General features: G+C 49.2%; 1 protein-coding gene across 1 annotated transcript in view; it reads left to right on the top strand.

Moving 5' to 3' along the window:
- The window catches only part of VPS53 (VPS53 subunit of GARP complex), an 898,950-nt gene that overhangs the window by 826,124 nt on the left and 48,430 nt on the right, over positions 1–24,396 (top strand). The window contains exon 19 of the mRNA XM_085649360.1: positions 355–424. Coding sequence (XP_085505486.1) covers positions 355–424 — 70 coding nt within the window. The remainder of the gene's footprint in view (positions 1–354; positions 425–24,396) is intronic.

Raw genomic sequence — 24,396 nt, forward strand, 5'->3', positions numbered from 1 at the left:
CGCGACGCTCCTCCGCCTTAGCAGAGGAGCCACCACTGATCCAGGAAGTGACGTGGCCATTCCCCCACCTGCACCAAATTTGAAAGCCAATGTTACATCTCACAGAAAATAAATAATAGAACTCTTTGGAGATCACTCGAAAGGAATTTTGTATAATGATGAAAAAAAAATTCACTCTGCAGTTACTTTAGAAGTTTCGATATTGTAACACTCTTTAACATTTATATCTAAATATTGCTGTCATTTGAGCTACTCCTTTTATGTAGTGAGATTTAATATGCAGTTAATGCAAAAGGCAATGGTTTAGTGTATTGCAAGGTCACATGTATGATCGGAAAATATTTGTTTTCACAGCTCCTTCATTCCCAAATTCATCAACCATCTGTTCCGATGCAAGCCTATCAGTATGGTGGGGGCTGAGCAGGTAGGCCTGTTTTCACCCAGCTTTTCTCCTTTTTTACAGTGTGCTCCCTGTGAAAAGAATGCATGTTAGCATGTCCACTGAGGGTTTTCATTTCTGTGTTGGTTGTCGGTCATTGTGAAATTGGTCAACTGCTAGTTTTACTGCTATTACTTTTTCCAGAAATCTCTGCAAACTGCTGCCAATTAGGTAAAGACTAGTATTCTATTTACATCACCTATGTTGTCCGAAACGTTGACTGCTTGAATTTCTAGCGAGTAATGGACAATGAGCACTGTTCATATTCACCTTACAATCAAGATGGCAATTGGAGAGTTGATATCTGGTGTTAAACCAGAACTACAGGTAGATATTTCTGATGGATATTTCCATCCCCAGATTCCTCACCTTTTGAATATTCACCCCAGGGCACCATACTGGATCCGGAAACTCAAAAATAGTACTTCAGCTCGCCAGTAGGCTCCGCATCGACAACATTCTGCTCTGAAAGTGACTTTTGGGCTGCATGTAAGAGCTCCCAGGCGTGTTAAGTCAAACGGAGGAACAAAAAAATCAAAACAGGAATCAACCCCTTCCCGCCACTCTCAAACTCCAGAGAGTGTTCTAGGGTGTCCCTGTGCCTCTCGGTTTCTCTGCTGAACTCCTGCAAAGTCAATTCAGAGTTTGGTTCCTATGCAACCCAAATATTCTGGTCTGTTGGCAACATTGCCGCAAATAGAACTTGTTAAGGAGGCCATGCTGCTCATATTTGGCACGCGTCCAACTCCATCTGATACGCTATTATTCCCCAACAATCTGCAGAAGCCTCTAGCCGGGCTCCCATCAATGGGTTCAACCTCAGCTTAGACTGTGTCTCTTGAACACGCATAGGATTCACACCGGCTTCAGTGCCTGCTTTGGTTCCAGTGCCACTTCCTGTACCAGTTCCTTTCACATTGATGCTGGTACCACCGAAAGAATAGCTGTTACATATAGTGGTCTCTGACTCCGAGCAGGCTTCATCTCAGCCTTGACCACGGCCACACTCCGATCCGTCTGTAGCCACCTATAGCCAATCATTCGGACTCCAGTACCTTGCCTTTGCCACATGGCAGAGCTCATACCCTACATCCGCTCCCTGGGCCAGATTAATACAATAATGACTGCGATGATGGAGATTAATTTTCCCTATAATACGATAAGTTCAATTGATATGTCGAATTACAGGATGCAAGTGGCCTGGACAACTCCCCACACATTGTACTTATCTCTCCCCTGGGTCCTGCCACAGAGGAGAGTGGATCTTTTGCTATAGTTATGAGGCAGGCAGCAAATGTCGTTGACCTGCAGCTCCCTTCAGTGGTGGTCAAAAAAGTCTTGGCAGAGGTTCTTCAGCCTGGCCAAGCACCTACTGAACCTCTCTTGCCTTAAGGATATTCTCTGGAACAAAGCAATGCTTCGGCCCCCCAATCTACAGGCAGGTGCCTTGTCACCACAGACCGCACCAGTCGATCCTGGTCCAGAAAGTCTGGTGTTCCAGGCATCCACTGGCAGCGTCAACCCAAGAGCCTTCCCCTTGACTCCTACAGACCGTGAGTCAAACCACATGAAAACATTTGGCAAGCACATGTTTTCATCGGCTAGTCTTGCTTTGCCCTCAGTTAATGCTAGCTGCCTTCTGGGCTGCTACAGTCATGCTTTATGGGATTACGTTGGTCAAATCCTGCCAGTAGTTCCAGAGGACCTATGGGTGTTTTTAGCCCAAACTGTACATGGCGGCTGGGATGCAGCAACATTTATTATAAGGTTGGACAATGCGCACAAGCAGGCTGCTTTAGCTCCACGTCTGGATGAATTATACAGACTTCTCCTGGGATGTCCAAGGATCTTTAATGGACGTGCCATTTAATGAACTCTCCCCTTTTGATGGGAAAGTGGGCTTGGCCCTCGAAAGCTTTGTCTGCCCCACCAGGCAATTTCCTCTGCAGTTTTGCCTCTTTTGTGGATACTCAAGTGTTCCACCACTGTCAATGCTTGTTCCCGCCACCAGCACAACAACCTTTTACGCCTTTTCATGGACGCGGCTGTGGATCCATAGACCACAGCAAACAAATGATGGAAGGAATGCTGACAATGCAAATATTCTCCCCCAGTCAAAAGATCTTGGTTAAATCCATCGTTCTGTTGCCCACTACACCACCCCAGTTTGGACCCAGCCAAATGCAAATCATTCTTGACCCTGTGGCCCATGGGAACAGTCCAGACCGAACTGCCAGGCCAGGTCCTCCCTGGACCGGAAACAAGCATCCTGGGACCGGTTTCAGGGTTTGTCACCCTTCTTCAGCCAGGCTAGCTTGAATCCAGTGGCACAGTGAGCAAGGGACCCACGTCTGGGCATACCCATCCCACTTAGGGCGAAAAGTGTTACAGCAAACAAATGATGGATGGAATGCTGACAATGCAAACATTCTACCCCAGTCAAAAGATCTGGGTTAAATCCATCGTTCTTTTGCCCACTACGCCAACCCAGTTTGCAAAAACGATAGATTTAGGTACAGATCTCTGTACTGGGTTGAATGTATGACATTCTTCTGCATTCTGTCCATCAACTGTTGTTTTTGCATTTGTCACCCCGAGTGGGACGGGTATGTCCAGACGTGGGTCCCGTGCTCGCCATGCTACTGGAATCAAGCTATCCTGGCTGAAGAGGGGTGAAACCCCAAAACCGGTCCTAGGATGCTTGTTTCCAGTCCAGGGAGGACCTGGCTTGGCAGTTTGGGCTGGACTGTTCCCATGAGGCACAGGGTCAAGACTGATTTGCATATGGCTGGGTTCAAACTGGAATGGCATGGTTAGGAAAAAAACGATAGATTTAGGCCCAGCTCTCAGTACTGGGGGGAATGTATGACATTGTTCTGCATTCTGTCCATCAACTGTTGTTTTTGCATTTGTCACCACGAGTGGGACGGGTATGCCCAGACGTGGGTCCCGTGCTCTCCATGCCACTGGAATCAAGCTATCCTGGCTGAAGAGGGGTGAAACCCCGAAACTGGTCCTAGGATGCTTGTTTTCAGTCCAGGGAGGACCTGGCTTGGCAGTTCGGGTTGGACTGTTCACATGAGGCACAGGGTCAAGACTGATTTGCATATGGCTGGGTTCAAACTGGAATGGCATGGTTAGCAAAAAAACGATGGATTTAGGCCCAGATCTCTGTACTGGGGTGAATGTATGACATTGGTCTGCATTCTGTCCATCAGCTGTTGTTTTTGCACCCATAGACCACATTCAGGGCATATGTTGCAACATATAGCTCAGTCTCCTGCCCCTCCAGAAACCTCAATACCACTTTAATCTGACCTTTTTGGCACATACCCACCCTATAACAGGAGGATCAGACATTTCCTCTAAGGGTGGCAAGACATCACTTCGGATGCATGGGTCCTCTAAATTATCAAGCTAGTCTATTCTTCCCATTTCTTGCTACCCCGCCGCACCTTTTACTCCTTCAATTCAGCCAAAGGAGGAACACATGTCCATTGTGCAGCAGGAAATGAAGGCCCTTTTGGCCAATGGAGCAATAGAGAGGGTTCTGGCCTTGGATGTAGGAACTGGGTGTTACTCCCGCTACTTCCTTGTGCCAAAGAAGGATATAGGACGTCTTCCTATTTTAGATCTCTTACTTCTCAACATCTTCCTGTGGAAGGACAAATTCAAGATGCTCACGCTGGCTCAGGTCTTGTCTTCCCTGGATCTCGGAGACTAGCAGGACATGTATTTCCATATTCCTGTCCTGCAGGCCCATAGACGTTGGCTGCGATTGACAGTGGGCTAGGAGCATTTTCATTTTGCAGTGCCCCCCTTTGGCAGTATTAGTGGTGGTTGCAGCACACTTTTGGACGTCAGGGGGACCAGTCTTCCCACGCCTCTATAACTGGCTGTTGAAGGCTTACTCTCCCCAGGCAGTTGTAGACCACTTTTAGAAAACGGCAAGACTCCTAACCTAATTGGGATACACTGTCAGCATGCCAAAGTTACATCTGACTCCTTCACAGATTCTCCGTTTCATGAGAGCTGTCCTGGATCCGGTGCACTTTCTTGCCTTCCTCACAGAGCGGTGAGTCCAGGACATTCTGACTATGATCCTGATGTTTCAGCCTATGTCTTTGATCTCAGTGAGGATGGCGTTGAGGATGCTGGGTCTGTTGGTCTCCTGCATCTCAATAGTTAACCAAGCCAGAAAGCATATGTAGACTCTGAGACAGACCTGAAGTTTTAGTGGTCACTGCACCAGGGGAGCCTCTCTGATTCCATCCAGATTTTGGAGGAGACTGCAAAAGATCCACTGTGGTATTGGTGGCTGCTGGACCGCGATTGGGCCAGTGGCAGGCCCCCTCTCATTACTCCACCTAGAGCTGACCGTGCTCATGGATGCATCACTGCTGGGCTCGGGAGCCCTCCTGGGAGAGGAGGAGGAAATCAGAGGTCTCTGGTGGAAATATGCCTCCACATCAATGCGCCTGAGTTGCGGATAATCCATTAGGCATGGAAGGCCTTCCTACCATCCATCCAGGGGAGACTAGTGCAGGTTCTCACAGACAACACCTTCGCCATGTGTTATTGCAACAAGTAGGGCGGCGTTGGTCTTGCGTCCTTGGGTAGTATGCCAGGAGGCTCTGCACCTCTAGAAGAGTCTGAATCACCAGGGCATCTCTCTGGTTGTAAACCACCTGGCCGGATCTCTAAATGCCTGGGCAGAAGAACTCAGTCGCTGACTCCAAACCAATCACTAATGACAGTTACATCCATAGGTGTTGCAGGACATTATCTATTAATGGGGAAAGCATATGTCCTCAGATCAAGCTGCCTTTTTGGGAGGATCTAGTGTTGCAGCAACTGAGCAGGGTCCTGGACCCAGGCCTCCGCAATCTGCACCTTTGTGTGTGAAGATTGAATGGTGGTAGTTAGTCTCCTTAAATCTTCTCCCAAAGTCATTGATGTGATTTTGGCAGCCAGGCACCCATCTACAAAATCATTGTATACTGGATGCTGGGACAGTGATACTGACTGATAGATACTAATATGAAGCTTGACTCCAGGTTGAAATTACTGGCTAACCTGAGGGACCCACCTGAGGGTGGGACCCCTCACCCACTTTGCTCACTGCAACAATGGAAGGAATGTTAAGAGTGTTAGTGGTGTCTTAGGCTTAGTCCGGCACCCGTCTTATTTACCCACTACTAGCTAGGCTGTCCAAAGTGTTGCTTGTTTTGTCATTGGCCAAGCAAGTACTGATAAAGCCTACTTATCAGCTCTTTCAGCATTTTTGCGGTTGCCAGATCAGCCTTACCTCCTCAAATCTCCTGTGAGTAGATTTCTGAAATGTTTACTTAATTTGTTTCCACTGAAGCTCTTTGTGATGCCACAGTGGGACTTGAATTTGCTTCTCACTTTTCTGATATGTACCCCATTTAAGCTAAAGCATAGTTGCCGTTCCATCTCTTGACCGTGAAAACATTTTCTGGTCGTGATCACAGAAGCTCATCACATGAGCGAGTTGCAGGCACTTTCGATCCAGCTGCCCTACACAACATTCTTTCCAGACAAACTGGTGTTGAGAACTCATAGTAACACCTTTCCATGTAGGGCAGGCTTTCACTCTTCCAACTTTCTTTACCTCACCTCACCCCTCGGAAGATACTCCACAGTTTAGTCCCCAAGGAAGCCCTCAGTTTTCACATTAATTGTACCAAAGACCATTGGGTGAGCAGTCAACTTTGTCGATTTTTCGGAGCAAAGAAGGGTCAAGCCAGAGCAGAAAAGAATCATCTCCAGGTGTTTAGTCCTCTGTACTAAACTCTGCTATGCGCTAGCTCAAAAGCGGCCTATAACCTGAAGAATTACAGGCTTGTTCCACTCTGCCAAGGCTGCTACTATTGAGCTGGCACGTGAAATACCTGCTCTGGATATCTGTCTGGCTGCTATTTGGGCATCAGTGCACATGTTCATGAAGCACTCTTGCCTTGATTGTCAGGTCCGTCGGGATGGGCATTTCGCCTGCTTGGTCTTTCAGGACTTTTTGGTCAGAGCCATTCCACAGACCCAGCACCTGGGGAGGTATTGCTTGGTATCTATTCAAAAGGTGAGGAATCAATGGTTTGAAGTATCCAACAGAAGAACGAGTTGCTTACCTTCGGTAAAGCTTTCTGGCAGATACTCTATCTAACCGCAGGTTCCTCACTGACACGCCCACCTACCCGTACTCTTTTTCTATTTGAGAAGATCCCAAATTATAAATCTGCACACTGGTCAAGCCTCTGCATCTGAAGGTGTGGATAAGCCATTGAACATAACTGGTATCAGCATTCCTGGGTTGCGTTTTTATGCGGCCCGGTTGTCGCTTATATGGCAGAATGAAGTTCATGCAGAGCAGCACGATGACACCTACTGGTGCGCATGAGTATTGCTTTTGAATTTCATGATCCAGTCTGACATCTGTAAGAATATTCACAAGGTGAGGAAGATGCTGTTAGATAGAGTATCCACCAAAAAGAGCATTATCAACTTGTTCTTTTCACCCTTTGATCTGTGTGTACAGGCGGAAGGCCATACTGGAGGAGATGGGAGTCCGGGTTACAAACCAAAGTCAGCTCTACATGATCTTGAACTTTCACCTCACCCTATTGAAAAGTTGCATGCTGGAAATGGGGAGTGGCTGTAGGAGATGAGTTTCTGCCCTCTTCCCCCTTGTCTGAATGCTGCGAAGAAACTGCTGGACTCACACAGATGGTAGTGAAGCCCTTGCCTGTACTGCTGCACCTGTAAAACAAAAGAGAAGACAAATAGCAAGCTTTTCACACCCTGTTGTGTGGCGTTGTGACAAGCGGCAACTTAGCCAAGGGCAATGAGGCTGTAGAGTAGCCATCTCACTTTTTTGCTGATCCGAGCAAAATACTTTATGTAGGAAAAGGGCACTGCTGGAAATAAAGAAAGAATTAACTGCTAATAGAAAGTCTCTTCGTTTGGCTTTCCAGTGAAATTGAACATTCGTCATAAAAATCAATATGTTTTTTCCATTCTGAATTGCTGGGTGATAGGTATTACTGATTTTCATGACTTCTTAGATTTAGCGACCTATTGTTTGTTTGGTGCACTGCTCTTTGGGAACTGGGAAATTACTGACCTGGACCGGGTGATTTGGGGTTCTTGACTTTCTTCCCCGGTGAAAGTAGCAGGACCCGGCTGTATAATGTGATGCTTTTTATGTTTTTCAACCACATGTTTTTTGCTGCCCTCCTTCATTGGTCATGTTCCTTGTGTACAACTAATTGTGTACATGTTGTAGTATTTAGCTTGTGGTACTTCTTGAATAAATTGTACTGTTTTTTGTTGATATTTATGATTTGAGTGTGTATATATGAATGCAAATGACTTATCTGGTTGCAAACGAGCTGCATCTAAATAATTAATAAAAATGTTTATGAATAAAATCTGCACTGTAAAAGGTTAAAACATCGGTGACTTTTGTATACTTGTGCCATTAGTATCCGCAAATATCTATTTAGTTTCTATATTAGGAGAAATATCCGGCATCTTAAATAGTTAGGCACATTCTGTATACTCGGATCCCTAAAAAACCTCGAAGAATCACTATATTCTGATTGGCTGGGATCATTTATTAGTTTTTACTTCGCTTCCCATGTTGAATCCGCAATTTCCGAAAAATACTTTCTTGGTGCACTGTAGAGCCTTTATGCATACCTCAGTTTAATAGGTTAACTGTTGACACACTCCAATGATGGAAATGTTTCAATTCCCTGTGATTACACAGGAACCACAGGTCGCCAATTTCACTCTGCTGATTCTGGATAAGACATGAGCTCTGTGGTGATATTTCACTCCTAAAGTGGTCACGTTCTCTAACACTACGTGGAATATCCACAAATCTAAAAAATAAAGGAACAAATATGAATGCAGAACCACAAAAATGAATTGAAAACTTACTGTCAATGAAATTATGGTCAAGTTCAAATAAAGTTTAAGAAACTCCAAAATTGACCAGTTATAGTTATGCATACCACACATTTTGTATGTGTGTTGAGAGACATAAGTAACCACATTTGTTTCAAAACTATGGTGCTCATATTATTAGGTCGAGCCTAGAGCCAGCGGACACAAGCTGCTCTGCGAGTCTTGTGGTGTAGTAGCGAATAGAAGCATTGCCCACTCTCCGCCCATATTTGCCATTGGCTTGTGTGATTTTTTTTGTCCTAAATGCTGGCTTCTGATTCGAAAATAGGCTTGTTAGTCCCACCTTAGTACCACCTCCTCTTCATTTGTCACCTCCCTAGGCGACTGGCCCTTTTACTTCGGTTGTTACACGGTACGTGTGATTTAGTCTGTGAGCACTATTTTCTTTATTCAGTTTCTCTTATTGCAGGCACGATGTGCTTTGGTGCCTTCTTTACCCCCTTTCCCTCCCATTGGCGTGCCTTCTTAACCCTCTCCACCCTGCCATCCCTCCCGTTCTCCGTGCCGTCTCCCTCCCCGCCGCCCCCCTCTCCCCCCCCCCCCCATCCAACCCGCCCTTTGTCCCGTGCCTTCTCCCCCCGGTCGATACTTAAATATGTCATGACTTTACAGGTCTGTTTCGCCGGCATGTGCTTTGTTTCCTTTAAAGTGAAAGTGTGCCATGTGTTTGTCGTATGGTTGCAGCCGTCAGGAAACGTTTTGCCTGATTTTAAGATGGCACTTTGAGAAGCAACGTATGCACATGCAGCTGTGTGTAAACCATAGACACAAGCATTTGCAATGCAATAGGTCTCGCATTTATGCGAGTTTAAGCTATTGCCATTGTAAATGACAATGTGTTTTATTTTTGTGTTTTAAAAATCAAAACATAAATAAAAGGCATTGTCATTTACAACGCCAATAGCTCAAACTCGCATAAATGCGAGACCTATTGCATTGCAAATGCTTATTTTTATGTTTAAATCTCTTTATTGAAGTTTCCAACATATACCACCATAAAGAAAGGAAGGGAAAAAGGGAATCGTATAGGCTGAGACACTATGCCATTGACATCGTTTGATACATGCCCTGAAAGTGTCAGGCGAGATCCGCCGGAACAGCTGCGGGTGCTTTGGAGGGTAAGGAAACCTACCTAAATTAAATGAAAGTGACAACAATACAAATCATAACAAACCCCCCTCAGTCCCATCCCCCACCCCTGCCCCTGTTCTTGTGCAACTCAAGAATTATTTAAACTAAACTAGGCTCGATCAACGCTACCCCGGTTGTGTGTTGGAAAGGCGTAATAAACGGAGGAATCGGGGACAGGTAATTTCCCGAAATTCCGAGGCTAGTAGGGACAGAAAAGGCTGCCACAACTCAATATATTTGGATCCCTCCCCTGCAATCGTTAATGTCAGTTTCTCCATGCAGAGGCGATATAACCACCCCGTGAATGGCGGAATGTGCGGAGTACGCCAGTGAGCGAGCAGATTTTGTATCACTGAGCCCAGTGCAATGGCTATGAGGCGGCCCCTACGGGAGCGCAGTGGATAAGTCAGGGGGTTCGGGAGGCCCAAGAGAACATATGCTGGGAAACGCAGAATTTCTGTCTCAAAGTGTTTTTCCACTTTATCTAACACTTGTTTCCAATAAGGCTGAATACGATCACACTCCCATAATAAATGTACCAGGGTTCCCACTTGGTCGCAGCCCCGCCAGCACGTAGCCTCCCTAGTATGATCCATGAAGTGAAGGCGTTCTGGGGTATAATACCAGTAAGTCACAACTTTTGTGAGGGTTTCAGTGAGTCCCATGAAGTACGCTGAGTGGCGGGCCCTATAATAGATAAATCCCTTCCCATTCTTTATGACTGAGCGTCTGGCCTAAGTCCTTTTCTCAACGTGCTTGCCCTGAGCTGTAAGTGTGTGCGTTTCAGGCCTGTAGCATCCGGTATAGATCTGATATGAGCTTTTTATCGGACGTGCGGGTAATAAGCCACCTCTCGTAGGGAAGAAGATGCCTGTCGACCACGGAGCGGACTTGGTCATGAAGTGCCCAGTGTTGGACCTGCATATATCGAAGTCGCTCCACCGCAGGTAACCCATGGTCCTGCTTAAATTGGTGAAATGGAATAACTCCCTCCTCGGCATACATTTGGTGGAGGACTCAGCACCCAGATGGTCGCCACCTAGCAAAGGCTACCCCATCCATACCCGGGGTAAAGTCGGGGTTGTCTATCAATGGGGTGAGCGGCGACGGGAAAGTTGTGAATTCGTGTTTAATATTTGTTTGGTTCCATATCTCCAGGGGAACCCGCGTTATGTAGGAAGCTTATAAATTAGGGGGTCTGTGGCATTTGCGAAGGAAAGGGATTTCCTGCAATGGTCTGGCAGCTACCGCTTGGTCCTGGAATAACCAATGTTTCTCAGACTCCCAGCGGCTCCACTCGACCAGATGACGCAGCTGGGCCACCTGGAAGTAGAGTTGTAGGTCGGGGAGCCCGAGTCCGCCACTCTCTGGAGGGAGCGGCGCCAACCTATGCTTCATTCATGGCTTCCGACCGTTCCAGATTAATTGAGCAAGATCTGTTTTCGTCTGTCGTATCCAACCTGGAGGCGGTCGAAGGGGGATGGTGCGAAATAAATAGAGAATCTGGGGGAGAATGGTCATTTTGACCGCCGCCTTTTTACCTAGCCACGATAGGGTGTAGTGCTTCCATCGTCCCAACCCTCGTCGAATTTTCTGTCGCAGGCGCGAATAATTAATGGCAACTGTTCCCGAAAGGGAGGGGGCCTGTTGAATTCCCAGATACGGGACCGAGTCTGTCGCCCATTGAAGTGCATGTAGCTTTTGTAAATAGTCACACGTGGATCGGGACAGGGAGAGGTCCAAAGCGATCGATTTCTCCATATTCACTTTAAACCCTGCAACCCGTGCAAAAAGGTCCAAGTACGCCAGGCATGCTGGGAGCGCGTCTCGCCGGTTAGGTAAGAAAATCAACACATCATCAGCGTATAGGCTGATCGTGTGAGTGTAAATTTGATCCCGGTAATCATGGGATTGTGCCGCATCTTTTGGGCCAATGGTTCCATATAGAGAGCGAAGAGATGGGGCGACAAAGGGCACCCCTGTCTCGTACCTCTCTCAATGGTAAATCGGGAGGACGTGTGTCCATTCACACGGACTGCGGCCGTCGGGAATCGATAGCAGTTAAAGATGTACGTGCGGAACTTCTCGCTGATTCCTGCTCGCTCAAGAACTTGCTCCAGATAGGGCCAGTGGACTCTATCGAACGCTTTTTCAGCATCAATAGCGAGCATCATATATTCCCCCTGTGTTCGCCTGGCTTTCTCGATGAGGTGTAGGGCTTGTTTTGTATTGTCCGTGGTTTGGCGTTCTGGGATAAAACCGGCCTGATCCGGATCTATAAGACCAGGCATATAGGGTGCAAGGCGGGCCGCTAGTATCCCCGTGTACAACTTAAGATCTACATTCAGCAGGGAAATGGGACGGTATGCACCACACCGTGTCTTGTCTTTCCCTGGTTTGGGGATCACTGCAATGGAGGTCTCCAGGAGATCCCGCGGGATCACACCGGGCTCGGCGAAGAAATTAAAAAGGTGGATGAGGAGAGGAGCAATTTGGCCACAGAACGTTTTATAAAAAGCGGCAGAGAAACCATCCGGCCCGGGGGCTTTTGCCGGTTTGAGGCGGGCGAAGGTGGCAGTAACTTCTTCAGAGCGAATGTCCCTATCTAAGGAGTCCGCTTGAGCTTTGGTCAGTGCTGGCAAAGTGATGGTGTCCAGAAAGGCAGCCCCGTCCGAGCTCTCCAAGGTAGAGCTGGCATAGAGATCGGCATAGAATTCGCGAAATACCTCCGCAATATCTCCATCCTCTGTGGCTCGTCCACCATCCCCTCGTTCGATTTCCTGCACCCTCTATTTTTGCCTGGTCTTGCGTAGTTTATGTGCGAGAAGGCGCCCGCATCTATCTCTCCCCGTGTAATAGGCGTGACGTAATCGTAGTGCTTCATATCCCGCCGAGTCAAGATCGAGCGCTGCAAGTTGTTGGCGCACCGCCTTAAGTTGTCTCCACACCCGGGGGGCTCTAGTTCTCTGGTGTATCTGTTCCAACTCCCTAGTTTATTGGGGGAGTTCTTCTCGCTTGCGTCTACGGTCTACATTATCCGCAGCTGAGATGGCTATTAACTCCCCCCGAATGACCGCCTTCAGTGCTGCCCACTGTGTTGCAAGGGTAGTGTCTGTATTAGCATTGTGTGAGATAGTCAGTGATGGATCGCCGTATCCGTTTGGCCACTTCTTCACGATGTAAAAGAGTATCCCGAAGGCGCCAGGTCCTAGGTGGTTGATGCATGGGTGGAAGAGTGAGGACAGCCGTTACTGGTGCGTGATCTGAAAGGGAAGCAACTCCTATTTCTACCTCTATTGTTAACGTGTGGACAGGTGTGGATGCCAAAAGGTAATCTAACCTGGCATACGTCTTGTGCGCACTAGAGTAGTGTGAATATTCGTGGCTATGGGGATGAAAGCTGCGCCATAAGTCAGTGAGGCCTAAATCGCGCAGGCGGGTCAGTCCCTCCGTGGACAGGACGCCAGCCTGGTGTGTGCGTTGACAAGATCTATCTAGTGTATTATCAAGTACCAGGTTCAGGTCCCCTCCCAGGAGAATTTGGCGATCCACCGTGGCTGTTATGTCAGTAAGGACAGAATGCAAGAACCGTTCTTGGCCGTCGTTCGGGGCCTACAAGGAACCGATGGTGAATGTAAAATGACCAAAGGCAAATCTATAAGCCAACAGCCTACCCCGTATTTCGGCTTCCTTGTGAAGGACCTCCCCCCGAAACTGCTGGGCTACGAGAATGGCTACCCCGGCCGTTTTAGTTGGGTTGGAGGCGGTGACCGTCTTTAGCTAAGAGGTGCGTTTCCTGCAGTAGGCAGATGTCTGCGTGGGCTTGCTCTAAACATGACAGCACCGCTGCGCGCTTCACTGGATTATTAAGACCCCTCACATTGAGGGTAAGTATCCTAAGCTTGTGGGGTGGCATTCAGAGAGACAATAAGACGCAGGGCAGTGGTGGCGTGGCGGTGCAGAGACTACTGAGGTGGTCTCAGGCTGTAGGACACCTCGGTATCGGGGAGCTGTGCTGGGCCTAAAAAGAAGGTGGACAAGGAACAATGAACCCCCCCCCCTAAAATCCCACCCCAAGAAAAAAATTACGAGAAAAAAGAGCAAGAACAAATCATCCATCATCTGCAGATGATCGGTAACGTATCGAAATGGGTGGATGACCAAGGATCAGTATGCCCGCTCCCGCCAACAGCCAGGGCACAAATCAGATAGTCAGTCGGCCATTTGATACCGCAGGGTTCAGCTGGATGGAGACCTGGCCAGGTCCGCCAAGGCAGCAGCAAGAGCAGACTGTTGGCCTTTTGCAATTTCTGCGGCGGGAGGATTTTTAGAGCGGCGTCTTCGGCCCTGCTGGCACCACCGGGGCTTGGAGTCTTCCCCATCAGTTTTGTGGTCATCCTCGTTATCCCCCTCCGCTGGGAGATCTATGCTCAGTAAACGACAGGCCTCCGACAGGGATTGCAACTGGTACAGTGTATTGTCTATGCAGAACACCAAGCGGAAGGGATGACCCCATCTATAAGGAATGTTGCGCTGCTGTAGATGCGCCATGATGGGACAGAAGGATCTGCGTTTTTGCAGGGTGAGGGCAGATAAGTCTTGGTAAAGGAGCGGGGTCTGGTCGCGGAATGTCAGGGGATGCAACTAGTGCGCTCGCTGCAGGATTTCCTCCTTGGTACAGTAATCTTGGACGCAGACCAGGATGTCGGATGGCGGAGCTCAGGGCCCCCTTGGGGGGCCTACCCTATGCGCTCGGTCTAGTCGCAACTCCGTCTCTAAAGGCCTGCCCAGGCTGTGATTGAAAAGCTCCCTCGTGTACGTGAAAAGTTCTTTCGTATCCTCAACCAATTTCACCCCTCGGATTCGGATATTGCGGCGCCGGGAGCGATTTTCTAGGTCATCAAGGTGGGTCTGGAGATCAACCTGCTGGTCGTGTATCCTAAGCACCTCCTGCTGCACCGCGGCCTGCTCCGCATCCCTGCCATCAATTTTCTCTTCTAAATCGGCAACGCGTTCGCCGATGCCGTCCACATCCCGGCGGACATCTCGGAGCTCTGCAGTGAATTCCTGCTTGAAGGTTTGGATATCCTCTCGCAGCGCAACAAACATGAACTCCAAGAACGCTTTTGTGATGGGTTCCGCTCCTTCCTCTCGCCCAGTTGCAGGCCGGGCAGCGCCTGTCGCCATGGCCGCAGTCTGTTGAACGGCCTGTGCTTTGGTGAACAACTCTTTTAAGTTCTTGTCTTTGCCCCTTCGAGAAGATGACATAGCTCGTCGCCAACCAGGTCACAAGAGGGCGTGGGACTATCTGCGTTCCCCCGGAGTACCTACGATAGAACCCTAGGGCACTTGGTGCTGTAAAGTGTCTGGCCTTCTCTCTGCCCGTGATACTCGTGTGTCCCAGGGCTCAAGAGTAAGTGGGCTGAAATGAGGGGCGACCCCGTGTCTTGTATCAGGAAGTGTAACAGCTCCCCTCTGCAGGGCGACCCCAAGAGGCCCAGCCCCCGGTCCCCGAGTCACCGTGCTGCCCCCTCTGCTCGTGACCCAGTGTCTGTGAGGGGTGCCTCCTGCGCTGTTCTATCCTGTCCGAAACTCACGCACACAGAATGCCACTTGCCTGAGGCCGTCGTGAGACACCACCGCTCCGCCTGATGGTCCGCAGGGTGAGCCAGATCACTCTCCGCCGGGGCCCAGAAGCTGTAGTATCCAGGACGGGGTCTCCCCTAGACCCTCGGGACCTCCGTGCACCCAAAGGCGCCACACCAATCCGGATGCCAGAAGCCAGCAGCCGGGAGGACCAGCAAGTCTCCTGTGAGGGCCTCCTCCTCCGGCGCCAGCGCTGCAGCAATCAAGGTGGGCCACCCCTGGTCCGTGTCACGAGGTATCCACAGCCAGACTAGGCCGCCAAGCTCTTGCTAGGCCGCAGCCACTCCGCAAATCCACGCCGTGTCCTCCGTCCCGTGCAGCGGTGCCAGCAATCTGCCCTCCGTCACCCACACGAGGCTCAAAGGGCGACTGACGTGAGGCAGCTGAGTCTCAAAGTTCCCCCCAGGTGCGCGCTCCAGTCAGGCCCCACTCATCCGACCAAGGCCTCAAAGGCGCAGCCCCGGTGGGCCTCAAGTTCTCCCCCGAACTCTTCTCCGGGCCTTGCCGCTCCTAGCAATAAGTGTCCCTGGGCGCCCCCTCGGCAGAGCCACTACGGGAGGGCACCGGCTCCACTATCGGGCCCTCAACCGAGTCTTCAAGCAGCTCTGCCACCTGCGGGCCCACCGCAAAATGGCGGCTCAGCTCCTCTCCAGCCCCACTGCTGGGTTAACGCTGGCACTCACCGCCGTTGCGGCTGTTCATCGCAGCCGTCCCACCGATGCGGAGCCCGCAGCCACGATCGCCGCTCCGGTCGAGAGTTGCAGGCTGCCGGCGCTCCTCCGAGATTGCGCTACACCGCACAGGACAGTTCAGGGCTTCACCTCGCAGCTCTGGGGGAAGGGCGCATACGCGGCAGTTCGCCGTCCGCGGCCTCCGCTGCGTTCTTCGGTGCCCCGTCCGGCCCGAAAAACACCCTCTTCAAGGCTTGCAGCCTCGGCGGTCTCGATGCTGAGGTTAATTGATGCTGGTGCGGCCGACTTCGGTGCTATAATGGGCCGCCGGCGGGAGCAGATGAGCAAGACGTCCGCTCACTCCCCCATCTTGCCCACGCCCCCCAAATGCTTATTTTTAGATATGTTAGCAGTCAACCACTCTGTATATAGTGTACATTTTGAGTGTTCTTGTAACAGTGAAGAGCACCATGGGTAGTACAATCGTTAGAAGTGCTTTTAGAGATAGATCACAGTGTATCAGTTTGGGTGGGCTAGCAAAGCAGGTCATATGCAAAGAACAGACGAGGAGAAAGGGCAGAAAGGAACAGGTTGAAGGAATAACAGTAGAACAAATAACTTGTTGGGGTTAGAGCTTGGGAACTAATAAACTTCTCTTAATTTTCCTGGCTGCTCTAGCTTCCATGATGGTTAAAGTGTCAGAGTTTTAGTAGGAATCCTGCAAAGGTTGCTGTATACTATGTTCTGATACTTACCCGGCATAGAGAAGTGTGGAGTAAGCTTGTAGTGCTCAAGACCGACCATACTTCACAAAAGGTTGCCTATATCTCAAATTTGGAGAACCGTACCACACAAATGGTTGCCTACATCTTAAATTTGGAGAACCATACCTCACAAAAGGTTGCCTATATCTCAAATTTGGAGAACTATAGCTCACAAAAGGTTGCCTACATCTCAAATTTGGAGAGGGCTAGTCCAGACGATGGTTTGGTATGTGTTCAGAATGCAACAAAAATGCCATGTGGGGCACTTGCTTGTTTGACTCTAGCATTTCAGCAGTAAACAGTCTGTTGGCTAGTTTAGGAGAGTAGGTTCCGTGTAGGTGTGTGAGAGTATTGTTACTGTGGCAAGGAATACGACAGATAGTTGTTTGGAATGGAGTAGCCCTGGATTTGTGGGGTGGTTTTTACCTGCAGGATTTGTTGGAGGGTGTGAGGTCCTTTGGTCTCACGGATGATGTAGGAGCTTCTTTACATAAACTATTGCTGTGCACCGACTCTTCGAACTTCTGCAGCTCCTGCCTTTGCCTGAGGGCGGGAGATGAATGTCTTGTGTTGGTGGCAGTCAAAACGGAGAGAATGTCTGTGATTGTAGGAGTGTTGGTGTTTTTTTTGCACAAATGTTTCACACACTGTCCTCAAAACTCTGATTTGACCGTCTTCGTCAAAAAGAGAGCTGTGGGTAGAGGAAAGCGCATGTAAGGGCTTTGAGCCGTGAACTGAGATTCTAAATCCCCACTTGTGCTGGACCTGAAAGGTTTTGGACTGATAGGGCTTAAGGAGTGAGTGCACGGTGTGAGGAACAGTAAGGAAAGGCAGGAGTGCCGGTAGGAGGAAGCAAAGAGCATTCAACAAGGGTTTGAGTGAATGAATCGATGCATGCGCGTGTCTGGGGGGGGGGGGGACAAACAGTATGGGACTCTTCCACTATGGGTGAACAAAGCAGCTTTCAAATTACATACTGCCACCCTAGGACGATTTCTCTCCTCATTGATTCAAAACTGGTTGTAGGTATTGTTTTCCATACTCCACCCAGAGAATTGTAGTAAACGTTGACATAACAAGGGTAAAGGATGCATAAGGTGAGAACAGATTTGCAGTTACACAGTGTATTTGTACATATAAGTACAATAATCACTAAAAGGCACAATTCAAAGCCGTGTACAAAAGCTTTTGAAATCTCAAGAATACATTATTTATTGCCCTACTCTAGAAAAACTGAACAACCTTTTATGACCTGTGGGAGGGGGAGGGGGCGCTGGCCTCAAGGGCGGTGCTGTGTTTAGCAATAACTTGTGATTGGAGAGATGAGGGGGACTTTTGCCCGGTGGTACTCGTGAGAGACTCGGAGGAGGTTGCCAAAATGATTGTCGCACCGGGCGCCGCCAGCGCTAAAGCCGGCCCAGAGTGCGAGTGTTACGGATTGCACATTATCGATATGTTGTGGTAACGCACACTGTATTTAATACACATTAGTCGTGTTCTTGTTGTAGTGACAGCACTACAGAGCGTGCGAGTGTTGCGTATTGTACATCGTGTTTATATTGTGGTGATGGACATTGTATATAGTTCTCGTTAGTAGTGTTCCTGCTGCAGTTCACACCACTGCATACAGTGCACGTGTGAGCTCTTGTGTCGCGCTGATGGATTGTGTATATAGTGCACCCGGGTGTTTCTGGGCAGTAGAAGGAGCTGTGCGAACCACAGAGCCTGCGTGTAGTGCACGTGCGAGTGTCCCTGTAGCAGCGGGCGCCCTGCAGGGAGTTTCCATGTTCCCTCCAGGCCCAGAGGGTGGACGGCCTCACTCTTCCAGAGGGGCAGCTCGGTGGGAGGTTCCCAGAGCTGCTGCTGTGATTTACTGTGCCCGGTTCACAGCTCTCCATGGTCGAATCCGCTCGCCTGCCTTGCTGGGGTCACCTCGGAGCGCTTTACTACCTGTCCCCAGATTTATGGCGGCTTAGGCTGCTGCGAGCCAGCCCCCCGCGTCCTCGCACAGCCCTCTGGCACTGTGGCCGTTCGCCTCCGTGAATGCGTTGTTGTTCCTCTCAGTCTAACTCGGGCACCGTGACCGCTCAGTTATTCCTCGCCAGCAGGTCGTGATTGCCACACAGCGTTTACCACCGACTGGGAAAAAAGGTCGACCCCATTGTGCAGAAAACGCCGGGCCCGGCCCAGAAGCCGAGGGTGGCACCAGACACGGAAATGCGCTCTTTCAAAGAGAAGCAGCACAGAAAGAGCCTCTTAGCTTTCCGTTTTTATAGCCCGATACGTTTCATGTTGATGGATGCTTCTAAATGCAGATTCCCCCTTTGAATATCCCGCTGCGCCAGACTCGTCAGGAAACTTCTGCAATGGCTGTACTGCGCAGCTAGAGGGCGCAGTCCCTGAATCGACGTTGGGCACCTAGTGGCAATGACTGGAGCCCTGACGTCAGTTCCTGTTTTTTCGTGCCTTTCTACGCCTCCATATCTTCGTTTTCTCGGTCTGTGGGGATTTCTATTTTCTAAAAAAAAACAAGCATTGGCATAGCCAATAGGTCTCGCTTTTGGGACCTTATAAGTGTTTAGCCATGCAACAGTTGATGTTGTTGCAGCAAGGATATTGTGCTGCATAACTAAATACTTATAAGGTCCCAAAAGCGAGACCTATTGGCTATCCCAATGCTTGTTTTGGTTTATCCTCTGGTGAATTGTCTACCCTGTCATCCCAGACATCTACTGCCCAACTTCTGATGTTGGAAAACATTTGTTAGGACAGTAGCCTATGAATTTTCAGCATTTCTAAGGGTAGCGCATGGCACTTTATGATTTAGCATTTTCAAATAAAGTACGGCCCTTGTCCAATTCTTTGCTTTTTAGAAGGTACAAACAATTATGAAACGCTTTATGCTCCGCTCCAGATGTTTTAAATTAACAACAATTTGAACCATAAGTTCAAATAGTAGAGTAGACTGTCGAGCTCTCTCATCCTCCAGCAGCAGTCATTGGAAACTGTCATGGGGTCATCTAGTGAGGCCCAGGCCGTTTTAACATGTGATGTGAATACACCGCCGCATGTCCTGAAATCTGACAGATGTTTCCGCACGCTCGGTGCCGCTGGCGTCTTATCTTTTTATGAACTGACTGTGATGTACACGGTGACAATGTTTTTATGCATTGATTTTACTCCTTCACATTATTATTTTATGCTGCTCTCACTTTAATGTCTAAATACAGTATTTAATCTGTTGAATCTAACTGAATCTGGCGCAGAGCTGTAGAACAAATTTGTCAATGTATGCAAACATTCAGACATCCCCAATGGTAACTTGGTATTAATATAAAAGTTGAAACAAAACGTTTTTAATAAACAATATTTAACCCGGTTGGGATTTTTTCCTACCACCTGTAATGAACATGTGAGCAGATGTCAGCAGCGAGCGCTTAACCCAATCAGCTAGGATACACAGGCAGGGCCGCGGGATGTCGAGGGACAGCCTGTCCTCGTTCTCTTAAGCCCTGCTAAGTCTCTCTTCTGAACCCTAGTACATCAGGGCTGAGCACACTGGCAGCAGAGAAAGACGAGGCACTGGGGACTCGTGTGTTTCACAAGCAGTCATCACTGGGCCATCCTAAGGAGTTATGGGGCCCTGGGCCAGACATACTTTGGGGTACCCTGTTTGGAACAATTGTAAATTTATGACACATTTTCAGCTCAACCTAACCCCCTTCAGCACAGCTGGGGAGAGAAAGGCGGGTTTACTGATTGGTGAGGTAGAAAGAGGCGAGAAACAACGATATAGAGGTGAAGAGAGAACAAGCGTTGGCCGCTTTCGCAGCGATTGACCGTAAGTGGTGTGTGCGAGTGTGTAGCAGGAAGTGGGATAAGGGAGGGGGGTAGCATGGTGAGCACTTTTGCGGCTGCTTTGATGTTCTCAGTGGCCGCGCGGCTCACTGAGAACATCAAAGCAGCCGCGAAAGTGATCACGATGGATGACAAATGGTGCGCGCGCCCGGCGCACATGCACTGTAGCTGGAGGCCTCAAAGAAGCACTAGTTTGCACTTCCAAATGCCGCTTACTAAAATTCTCGCCAGAGCAGCGCTAAAGCGCTGGCTCAGACGAGACCTAAAAATGACGGTTAGTGCAGAAGGGACATGACACCTCTGAAAAGTCTGGTTTCAAGCCCTGTTGCTGGTACTGTAGCCAACTGTCCATCATGGATCCATGAAACGACTCTCTCTAGTTCCTTGGGTTGACAGACTACACGTGAGCTCTGCTAGCCGATGCACCTGAAGGCCACCAAGGATACACGTGAGCTCTGCCAGCCGATGCACCTGAAGGCCACCAAGGAGCCTGGGGCCAATCTTTCGATGTCTCGCTCTGAAGAGGGTTGTCGGGGGTGCTGCAGCACCGGGCTGCAGTCAAGGGCCAGGTGTAGGTCCCCATCAGGGTCATCCCCATCCTCCAGATTTTCAAAGGATTAGAGAACACACTTAAAGAAGAAAAAACACTCCTCTTCTCCTGGAAGACCAAAATCAGTAAGTCCAAGGCCCCTAAGGCCCGGTGTCCAGAGCAGGAGTTAATGGAACCCCCTGAAGCTGGCACCGTCATCTTTACTAACACCTCCCCCTCCCCCCCTTAACTTGCGTTGGTTCCTGCTTTCCCGGAGTACGCGGTGCCTAATCCTTCAGCATTTATGCAGGCCATGATGGACGTTTCATAGGGGGGCAGCCATTTTCCCTGGAGCGCCCTTAGGCCACATGAGATAAATTGTCAGCCCCTATGACCTCATTCCGGGGATGCCCATGGCACCATACAGATTTTATCTGCCAACGTCCCTGACTTTTCGGCTTCTACCACACCCTCCGACTTCAAGACCAGCATCAGTTGGAAATGTCGGCACCAGCACTATGCTGAGCCCAACACAGCATCGTACTCAGTGCCGGATCCTGGTCCAACTCTGTGTAGAAGGCCACCTTTTGGGTCGATGGTGTCACCGCCCTCCGTGCCGATTGCGATGCTGCAACTCTCAGCAGAATCTGTTTCCAGTTAAAACTTGACAGTGACCCAGTGAAAACTCGACAGTGACTCTGGGCTGCATTCAGAGGTGATAGCCCTCCAAGAGGCTAGAGAGCTTAACGCTTCCCCAGACGTTGTTATTGACTGCTCCAGGGCCATCCACCCTGATATGTCGGGTTTTCACCAAGTCATCAGGAAATCAGCTGAAGTGCTTGACCTACCTCTACCAGCAGTGGAGCAAAGGGCTTAGAGTTTCATGGATATCTTGCAGGTCCTATATACACTTTCGAACCATTGATCCCATTAATGAGGCTCTCAGCAACTCATTGAAGGAACCTTGGGCAAAACCATCATCATGCATGGTAGTTAACAAAGGAATTGTCCACCAGTACATATCATGGAATCCAGCCTTCCTTACCAATTATCCCTCACAGGTAAGCTTAGTAGTGAAGAGATCCTCTACATCCAAATACAGTTCTAGGGTTTTTCCTACAAGTTCTTCTGATAGGGAATCCAAAGGCCTGGAAGCCATCGGTGAAAACACTTTTTCATCTGGCAGCTTAGGCCTCCCCGCCTTCAATACAGCCTGTTTATTAGGAATATATACACCTGCTCTCTGGGACCTGGCAGGTATGGTGAACCCAAATCACCCAGACCATCTGATGGATCATTTTACAGAAGCGGTGAGAGATGGGCAGGATGCTCCTCGATATATAATCTGGGCTGGTCTAGAGTCATTTGATAGAGTGGCCAGATCAGTGGGTACATCTATGACCGTAAGACAAAATGCAATGCTGCAGTCCACGTGGTTCCCCAGCCATGTGCAAAACATGCTATTAGATATGCCCTTTGACCGGGAGAGACTTCAGTCAAACAGCAGATGTGGCACTGGAGTGCTTCAAATAAGTTAAAGCCTCAGCACTTTCATTAGGATAGCATTCTGCTCCTGAGACGTTTTGTTCCTTTAAGAGACCAAGCTCCTTACCCATTGGTTTACAAAATAAATCACAAGTCTCCAAGCAAAGTTGGCAACAGAGGAAGCCTATTGTGTGACAGTACAAGGGGGCATCGGCCATGCCAGACAGCTCCCCCCCCTCCTCCCCTTATTCTCCAGCACCATAGGGAAGCAGCATTAGTGTGCCTGGGAAGGATCACAACATGCCTGTGGGAATTAAGGGTGACCCTTTTTTTACAGGCCTAGGAGGCCATCACTTTTGACTGCTGGGTCCTGCAAATTGTACAAAAGTGTACAACCTACCCTTCTGCCAGTATCACCCGAGGTGTCCTCTTGATTCCTCTCAGGCTGTGGATAAACACGTTCTGCAGCAGGAGGTAGAGATCCTGCTTCATGAAGGAGCAGTAGAACTGGTGCCAGAGCAAGAATTGGGACAGTGGTACCACTCTCAATACTTCCCAAGAAGGATGGTAGCCTGCAACCTTCTCGATCTCCTCATCAATCCTGATTGGTTTCTACAAAAAGACAAGTTCAAGTTTCATTGGCGCTGTAGTTGGAAGACCGGATGGTGTCATTAGACCTGCAGGGTGTAACTTACACATTCCAATCCTGCAGTCTGACAAGAAGTACTTGCAGTTTGTTTTGACTACTACCCGTTACCAATTCACAGTATCCTCCTTTTGGATTGACATCAGCACCTCGAGTCTTCAAAAAGGTGATGGCAGTGGTGAGGGTCCATCTAGATGGTTGGCATAGAGTTTTCGCATTCCTGGATAACTGGCTGATCAAAGCCAGGTCGACCAAGCTGGTGCTCCGCCGTTTGCATTGAACTACTTCCCTGTTGTTTCACTTGGGGTTTTCAATCAATTGACCCAAATATCACCTGGAGTCCTCTCAACTACTCCTGTTCACCCTGGCAGTACTGGATACCATCTTGCTCAGAGATCTCCCTCCTCTGCTGAGGGTACAGAATATTTGGGATATGATTACAATGCTTCAAATGGGGCTTCAATCCTAGTCCTGAAGGGTCTTTATTAGCTCGGTCTGTTGACATCTTGCATCCTCCTGGTCACTCATACATGCTGGCACATGAGGGCTCTGCAGTGGTGCACTTGCAAATAGTGGTTCCAACACTAAGGGAATCTGGAATACTCCATTATGAACTCTAGGGATGTTGCAGCAGAGTTGAACTTGTGGGATAGGCAGGAGAACCTTTTGCAAGGAATACTTTTCTGTTCCGTTTCAGCACTGACCACGGTTGTAATAGATGCTTCAACCCTAGGTTGGGGAGCGCATTTGGAGGACCTCGAGAGCAGATGCCTCTGGTCTCCAGAAGCACAGAGTTGTCCCATCAGTTTGCTGAAACTCAGGGCAAGCCAGTTGGTGCTCAACGCCTTCCTCCTGACACTTCACGATCGGCCATTCCTGCTCTTCCCCAGCAATATGACTACAATGGGAGGGGTATGGTCTCAAACTCTGTTGAGAAGCTCTGAGACTCTGGGCCTGGGCACACCTTCATGGCCTGAGGGTGATGGCCAGTCATCTGACAGCTTTGCTGAACACTCGGGCCAGCAGTCTTGGTCAGTGTCATCTTGCCGACCACAGGTGACATTTCCATCCTGGGGTATAGAAGACCTCTTTGCCCTTTGGGGGACACCTCACATGGGCGTCTTTGCTACTCGAGACAACACCCACTGCCTGAAATTCGAAACCCTCCAGCATCCATTGTGGTGAGAATTTGGAATGCGTTTTAGTTGTAGTGGAAGTCGCCCCCACCTCTACATATT

The sequence above is a fragment of the Triturus cristatus genome, chromosome 3_2 (genome assembly GCF_964204655.1).
Source record: "Triturus cristatus chromosome 3_2, aTriCri1.1, whole genome shotgun sequence".
Lineage (NCBI taxonomy): Eukaryota > Metazoa > Chordata > Amphibia > Caudata > Salamandridae > Triturus > Triturus cristatus.